General features: G+C 38.2%; 1 protein-coding gene across 1 annotated transcript in view; it reads left to right on the plus strand.

Annotated features, from left to right (window-relative positions):
• ARHGEF38 (Rho guanine nucleotide exchange factor 38) overlaps window positions 1–8463 on the plus strand; it is a 55210-nt gene extending 46747 nt beyond the window's left edge. Inside the window, exon 14 of the mRNA XM_007054390.4 lies at window positions 4167–8463. Coding sequence (XP_007054452.1) covers window positions 4167–4352 — 186 coding nt within the window. The 3' untranslated portion in view covers window positions 4353–8463. The remainder of the gene's footprint in view (window positions 1–4166) is intronic.
• Window positions 8464–8876: the final 413 nt, after the last annotated feature.

An 8876-nucleotide genomic window follows, 5' to 3' on the forward strand; every position in this document is an offset into this window, starting at 1 on the left:
CACCATTCTTCCCTAATTTTCTTCCTTGTTAAAAGTAAGTATTCTCTTGGTTTTTGCAAGTGAGAATTTAAATCCCTATTTCCCCACTTGGAAATTCTCTGGAGTGCTTCATTTGTCTTTTCCATGGCTACTCTAAGTCTTTTATGTTTAGTCCATATAGCACAGTCGTCTGTGAAAAAGGAAATACCTATTCCCAGTGCATACTTTCTGGGAGGTCATTTATCCTAATGGAACACAAAGTAGGGCTGATAACTCTCCCTTGTAGAGTTCCATTTGTAAGGTAAGCCTGTACATTTTTGATAAAGCTGTTCCCACTTTGACTTGTATAGTTCTGTCACTTAAAAAGTCCCTTATCCACCAAACATTCTCCCTTTTATTCCAATTTTGGCTACTTTATATAGGAGGCCTTCCCTTCCCTCCATAACAATGTAATATGCTTTTCCACTGTCTAGGCAGATTATCATAAAGTTCTTAGTCCTTATATTTTTTCGTACCTCCATTTCTAGTCTCAACTGTGCATCTTCCTTTCCTGAAACCACTTTGTACCTCATTCTTCTCCAAGCATTTCACTATCTTACATTTATCATTTTCCCCCTTATTTTCCCCACACATGATGTGAGGGCAATAGGCCTATAAGTATCTGGTCTTGTGTGTACCTTGCCTGGTTTCCTAACTGGTCTCAGCAAAACTTGTTTCTATTCTGTTGGCAGCACTCCTTTTCCCTTATATCATTATATTAACTGCAAAAGAATCTTTAGACTCCCTTCTGACCTGTGTTGAAGCATTTCAGTACTTATATTATCTTTACCTGGAGCTGTATTTTTCCTTTTCCTTATGGCTACAATAAGCTCCTGCATGCTACATTTTTTTAATGCATCATCAGAATATTCTCTCCAGCCATTTAATAGTTCACATTTATCCTCAATAAACCTCCTCTTTTTTTTTTCATGAAACTCATTGTTTTGAATCAGATCAGTACTGACCTTTTGGAATTCTTTTGCTAAAATGTCTGCTTTTCCTAAATTGGAGACCTCAGTTTCATTGTTTACAATAAGAACAGCTATACATTTACTTTTACTTTGAATTCCATTCATTCAGTGAGTTTGCTTATATTTCTGAAAGATTTGAATCTTTGTCAATTTCCCACAGAAATTTCTCCAACTTTTTTCGTATTTTTTTTTTATAATCCTTTGTGCCACCACCTTACACCTTTTATCAGTCTTTACTAATTGTGTGTTTTGTTTGCTTGTATGCCTTATTTTTTTCCTTGATTGCTAATTTGCAATTCTCATTCCACCAGGGAACAGGGTTTCTACATTGGGGGGCCAGATCATCTGCTGCTGTAATTCTTTTTATTATATCTGCATAGAATTCTCCTAGGTTGCTACTTGTATACTTACTGGAAAAAATATTCATCACATTTAATTTTGAAAAAGTCCCAGTCAACTTTTTGAAAATTCAATCTAGTAACTCTTGTGTTTTTGACATTTCCTGAACCTTGGTACACTTCCCATTTTGTCTTCTTTATAAAATTCCCAGCTGCATTTTCTCACTACGTTATTTGTTGTAGTTCCTGGATCCAAAACAGAAACAGAGCTATTCACTGAATTAAATCTAGAAGGTGCTTCTGCATTCAGTAGCACCAGGTTATGCAGATCAATAAATTGTTTTAAGCGTAGTTTGCTTACTTTCCCATTGCTCATTATGACTATTATAATCTCCACAAATTGGGAGTAGGTTTTCTACATTAAGAACTGTTTTTTCTAGTTCTAAGATAACTAATTTTTACATGGATTATAAACAAAAATCCATATATAAGTGTTTTTGTTCTGCATGGGAATCTCAGTAGCATTATACTAAAAACTTAGTTTCTGCACACGCTTTTGACATAGCTAAGCCTTTTATAAATATACAGACCCCCTACCCCTTCCTCTGGTGGCCACTTGATTCCTCTAGAATATATCATATCCTGGTAGATTGAACACAAGTGTACTTATTAGCTATGTTTCTTGCACACATATCACATTAGGCTTTTTTCCCATTTCAAAGCTGGCTTTCTTAAATTCCTCTCCATACATTATTAAACTATAAGGATTCCAGCTAAGGATCATTAAAACCTTTAATAAGCTGTATTAGTGCCTTCATTTAAAAGTGGGTGAATACGGTCTATGGAGAGATTGCCTATTTTTAGATATTTTTCTGCTGCTTTTGCTATGATTTTAATCCTTTCATTTTTTTCTCCACGTCTGCAAGGTGCAGTTAATTACTTCTTAATGAATGTTATAACCTTCCCTTTATCTATAAGCAATATATCATCTACCATTCCTCTCATACTCTCCTCCCTGCCCAGAGATGTGTTCTGCTGCCCATGTACATCTTTTCTCTTACTTACATATTTTTCTTTTTTTATTTTCTGCAGTGCCTACCTTTTGGCAGCCTCAACATATGAAAATTTTTGAATAATTATAATTGTTTGTATTGCCTGAGCTTCTTCTCCTACTGTACGTCCTTTATATGCAGCACTGTGCAACTAGGTTCTGTTTTTTACACCTCATTGTTCCCTTACAAATGGTTGGTGCATGCCTAAATCTCTAACAATCATAGCTCTTCACAAGGGTGGGGAAGGGGAAATATAGAACAATATATATCACAGTTGGATCCTAGAAAGGATCATCCCTCCATTAAGCATGTCAGGTGGTATAATACTCAGACTCCACCTGTGGGGTTGCTACGCAAGAGCCTTACCTGCTGCACCACCAAGTCAGAGGGAACTGCAGCTAACATCTTGCTGCCAGAGGCTACACCCACTTACTCAGCTGGGTCAAGTGATTGGCAGCAGACTTTTGCCTGGACACCACACAGGCATGAAGCTTCCTGCTGCTGTCCCACTCTATGGCTGAGCAACTAGTTGTTGGGCTTGCTGCTGAACAGACTCCTGAGTCCAAGTTCCTGCTGCTGGTTCCTCACCCTAATTCCAGTGACTCCAACTTTACCCTTGGTGTCTCATCTCACTCCAATTCTGTCTTAATCCTTGGTGTGGCTATTGATTCTGACCCCAGCATTGACCCCTTTGGCATGTCTCCTGACTCTGGCTTTGATCTATGGTATGACTTTTGAATGTGACCCTGATGCTGCCCCCTGGCTCTGACCATTGGGTCAGGCTGCCCCATTATGACTGACAAAGTGTTGTGTGTACAGCTGTAAATAAAATGGCTGGTTTTCTCCCACTAAATAGTCATTTAACAAACAATACTTTCTTTGCCTGTTGTCTTTTTTATATCCTCCTCAGACGATCCTAGTGGTACTCCATACATGACTCTCTTGCTTCAGTCAGGAATTTAGCCAGTTGATGAGTAACCTTCATTTTCTCTAAGGTTACATTTTAAAGAAGTTTTTCAGCTTGCTCCTTATGTGCACATTTTATCAATAGAGCTCCACCCTGCATTCTTTTAGCTTTTTGTACATCACCAACACTTTGTTTTATCCATTCTGCCATTTTGGTTGGGTTAACATCTCCTATTTTCACATCTTCTGTCACTGATTTGACTATTATGAAATGTTGACTTTTATCCTGTTTTTCATTTAATTACTTTTTTAAATCCTGATATATTGAGTGTTTTTTTTCCCTTTCTCCTTATCTAAGGCCATTCCTCATCCCCCTACTTCTTCTCCTTCGTAGACCAAGGCAACTTTCTCTCTCCCCACATCCTCCATTGTCAGTTTCAATGTTCAACCTCCTTACAGCTGGGGGCCAGCCGAAGCAGCTTAGCTCATCTTTGTTCTGAGGGAGAAGGTAGCCTATATGCTGCCCCCTCACCAGAAAATTCCTCTTGATACACTGAAAGAGAGGGGAGCCCTAACCCACACTACAGGGCTCCTGACACCAGGCCCTTAAAGGAACAGTGTCCTGGGATTTCCCTCCCATCCAACTCCTAATTCCCTGGGACCACTTCCCTTCTTCTGTTACCAGGCCATTTTCTGGGCCTTTGTTCATTCCAACTCCCTGGAATGGGGTCTTCTGGCCCCCTCTACTCTTACAAGGCCAGAATACCCTGTTACAGCAGATTTTGTTGGATCTTTTTGTTGAAATTATCAAGTTTATTTCATATTAATTGCCTTTTTTTTATATAAAATGTACCCCTTCTGCTGGTTGGTTCTTTTTTCAGACTTTCTATGCTGTTTATGCATTTCAAGCAAGAAGCCATCAGGAACTCAGCCTTCAGGAGTACCAGCGGGTTCGGATACTCCAGTTTTCTGACCTGAGCGGCAATAAAGAATGGTGGTTAGCAGAAGTCAAAGGACAGAAAGGATATGTACCTGCTAATTACCTTGGGAAGATGACATATGCATAGGAACAGAAAGGATTGTTGGGACCAGTTTCTCTGAAATAGTGACTCATAGTCAAAATAATAATCTGTTCTAATTTACAGCAAGCAGAGTGAACGCACAAGTGATTTATAACCCAGCTGTAATATCTGGAGAGGTACATAGGCTACACTGAGAACTCCTGCATGCTAAAAACCATTACTTTGTCAAGACCTGAGGAAGAGGAAGTGTTTAACAAGATTCTCTCTGATGAATGTCCTGGAGAGCTTGCTATTTCTTTACTCATTCATTCACTCTCTTAGTACTATACTTCATAAGTCAGGAGTTAACACATAAATAAAAAGCACAGCTAAACGTATACCTTTCTAGGGGTGCCTCTCCAACATATTTAGCAAATAATATGTGAACCCAAGAGAATTAACCTTGGAAAAGGATAAATTGTGTCATCAGAATTGCCGTAAAGACTCTATTGTTCAGATTGAGATGACTATTCCCTATTCCCCAACTCCCTATTAATTCTCAGAACCTTAGTTTTGGGCTGTGAACATTTACAGGAAGTCCATGGAGCCATTTATCAATTATTAGAGATGAAAAAAGTTGTCTTTTAAGAACATTGTCCTTTTTGGTACTTGATCACTCAAAAAGAGCTGTTTTAAAACTTAAAACCTGGCAAGGACCTAGCCTTCACTCAGAGAAGTGCACTTTGCCAAATTTGGAATAAAAAAAATTGGTTGAGAAATAAGCAAGTTATCTTTTGATAATGACATATGTAGTATGCACAATGTGTAATTTTTCATAACTTAAATCTGCACCATACAGCTCTAGATATATGCCCCACTAATATGTTTATATTTGGAGATCTGCACATTGACAAATCCTGATTTTTTTGCAATTATTAGACTTTAAAATAAAATCAAGTGGTGACTTCATTTGAATGCCTTATTGCAGTGGTTTCCAATCTGAAGTCTGTGGACCCCTAGGGGTCCCCAGACTATGTCTAAGGGGTCTGCAAAAGGTGACTATGAAAATACAGTTTCAGATTCCAGAAAAGGCATTCAGTTTTTCTGATCAATCAAAAGTATGCGACTACTCCCACCTACAGGTCAAAACCTGGAAGTGTTGTTGTTACCATAGAAGCCCACAGTTTAGTGCCCGTTCTCACATTGCGTCAAATGCTGTGCTGAGAGCACATGCAACATTTATAGTTGAATTCTGTTCAGTCAGTTTTCAGTCTAAGACTTCTCTGGTACGGTCCATGGACCACAGATTGAATTTTCAGAGGGGTCCACACCTCCATTTAACATTTTTTAGTGGAGCACAAATAAAAAAAGGTTGAAAACCACTGCTTTATTGTGTATGTGACCCCTTTGGGGGTGCATGACTAATCATTGAGACAACAGCCTTGAGGAAGTGCATCTAGGTGCCAGGACTCACAGTGTGACACAGTATCTCCTTCAGATGTTTCTATTAGTCTTGGACTATATGACCATTAGACTGGACAGTGGAAAAAAACTTAATGTATTTGACTGTGCAATAATTAGATTTTTTAGTGTTTGCAGGATTAGGGGCCAACCTTTGATGACTAAAGTAGCTTTAAATACTTTGATATCACCAGTGAACACAGAAATACAAAATTACGAGGAAAGATGTGATCACTGCAGTACTGCTCTTATAGGTTCTATCAATTACACATGGAAATCAGTGGAAAGACTCCTATGGACTACCGTAGTCATCAGATAAGACCTGTAGCCCACCTCTGACCTGAAATGGTGACCTACTAACATAAGCCCCTGTTAGGTATTTTCTGTCCCACAACATCATTGATGACTGACCGTGATAGTGACAATACTATGAAAATTGATTATCAGACTGCATGGTCAACAATACGTATAGGCAACAGTCTTAATAAAGCCACTGACTGCAAGTTTCCTGCTCCCCGAGCCCAAATGTAGCATTTAAAGATAAAATGAATAAAACCATTTAACAGGATTCAGAATAAAAGGAGACTACCAGCAAAGGAAGGATGAGAGAGGTTAGGATTGCTCATGAAGTGCAAACAAAGAGGTCTCTTAAAAGAAAAATCTAGCTTTAATTTTTCCCAGGGAGAGAAACTTGTTGAATTCGCAGAAGAGGAGAGGTGTGGCAGGTCACTGAAGTACTTTAGCGCTCTGTACATTGTATGACAGAAAAGGCTTGAGAAAAGTTCACTGGTGTGGACATACGGATTTTGGTATTTGAACTTCTGTGATCGATCACAATCCAAATGATAAATAATTAACAATGTGGTTACACTGCCTTATTTGTGATGCACAGGACTGTACCTAGCTGTTGCAATTTCCATTAGTGGAATGTGCCCATCCCTTCAACAAATGTTACCATCCCATTCGATCCGTTCAGAATGCAGTTGATATTGTAAATATTGTCTTTCTGTCAAGTAAAAAACAAAAAAAACGTTTGGGTCGATTGTTATGTCAGCTTGGTGCTCCACAACTTTCATTATATTTAATGGGGACTATGGGGCTCAAAGCCCTGCGCATAGAGTTGAATATACTCCAATAACAAATTGCACTAATTTTGCACTAAAAACAAAAAAAAGTTTTGTTATTGGAAAGATCCCGCACAAGAAGTTTTTCAGCATGTCTTATATTTCAGAATATCTTAATTAGAGAGGATCTGCTATCTGCAGTAGCTGGAAAGTTTTTTAAAGTAGCTGAATTGTGTAATAGGCTTAATAAACTCCTAGAAGCACAGTGATGAAGCTTTGTATGCTCAGGACTGTAGTTAAATGAAAGAACTAGGGAGCAAGATATTTAAAAGGGACTAGTGATTTTGGATGCCTCAGTGTTTGGGTGCCTAGCTTGAGCCATCTTAAAGGTCTCTGAATATCAGCCACTTTTCAGGTGTCTCAAATTGATATAAAAAAATTGCAGCCAAAATCACTAGTCACTTTTGAAAATCTTGGCCTAAGTGTCTTGATTTCACAAGGAATGAAGGACTGTACTCTAGTATTAAAGGATGGGCTTTTCAAAGGAATCTGAGGGAGTTGGACACCTAAGCCCTACTGAATTTCACTGGGATTTGGGAGCCTATTCCCTCACGCCCTTTTGAAAACTCCAGCCTTAACTGCTGGTGCATAGAATATATTTTGTAAATTTTAGGATAAAAATAATCTATATAGCTTGAATTATATCCGCTTTCTTCCATCAACCACAATCACTTTGGAGTCACAAAAAGTTTCATTTGTAATGTACTCCGTACTGACTCATGGGATTGACTTTGATCATTTCTGAAACCTTGTTCAGTTTTAATTATTATAAATGAATGAAAATATATTTATTTTTCCAACTTTTATCTGTTTTTAAAATAAATTCAAGCCAAGAGCATTGCCAAGATGATGATGAGAAGCTGTCTGAATTAATGCCTTGCCTACACTGGAGGAATTTGGCAAAAATTCTAATGGGACCTGCCTAAAGCAGATCTAGTTGAGACAGTGCTTAAAACAATAGAGACCCATCTACATTAGGGTTCCCTACATTGCTCACGTCAGTGGAGGCGAACTGGTTTTAGTAAAGGTGTGATGGGGGGGGAGGGGCAATTTTTCTCTAATGCAGACATAACTTCAGTATTCCAAGGGCCTGCTCCTGTTAATCAATGACAAAACTTTCATTGACCTCAATGGAGTAAGAGTAGGCTCCAGTTTAGTAAACCAATAAGGCACCAATCCTGCAAACACTTAAGCATGGCACTGTACTTACTTTAAGTCAAGGGGATTATGAACTTGCTTAAGTGTTTGTAGACCTGGGCGCCAACGTTGTCACAGTGTTTCTTCTTTGATAGGATTTTTTTTTAAAGTGATGCCATTGTGCTCTGCACAGCAATTTCAAGCCCAGTAGATTCCAAAGCCAAACAGTGACACAGGGACTCAAGTTTTATCTTTGGCAACCACCTACTTGACTATCTTCCTTTTGTTTGGGGGTGTTTGCGGTCCCTGTCCTAGACAGGATATTATTCACTTTTTCTGGGAAAACATTGAGAATTATTCCTTCCAATACTTGTTTTTAAATTAATACATTTCAGTGTGTTAGCATCTATGTGTAAACTTCAAAAACACTCCTGCTTTTACTTTATGAAAGCTCAGAAAAAATGCACATAATAGGCCCAGTGCTATAGTGGGGTTGGGTTTCCTGTATGAGAAAGGGCTGCAGGAATAGACTCAATAATTGCAATAGAAAATATAGTTATGACAATGCTGAGTGAATCCAGATTTATTATTGTAAATTCCATTTATAGCAATATTGTTTGCACACAAATTTTTAAATTCTCCTTTTAAATTATTGTAATAATAAACATATATTTTTGCACTTTTGTGTTGTCTTCTTTTAAAAATAATACATTTCTGCCTGAAGCATGGTGTCACAATAGAACACAGATCCAAGACCTATTTTCCGTTCTGTTATCAACTAGAGATCATGCTGTGATCACGATGGTAGCAGAGCAGAGGAAATGAACAGTTGCTTCAAACAGATAATACACTGCACTTGTCTATATCT

The sequence above is a fragment of the Chelonia mydas genome, chromosome 4 (genome assembly GCF_015237465.2).
Source record: "Chelonia mydas isolate rCheMyd1 chromosome 4, rCheMyd1.pri.v2, whole genome shotgun sequence".
NCBI lineage: Eukaryota > Metazoa > Chordata > Testudines > Cheloniidae > Chelonia > Chelonia mydas.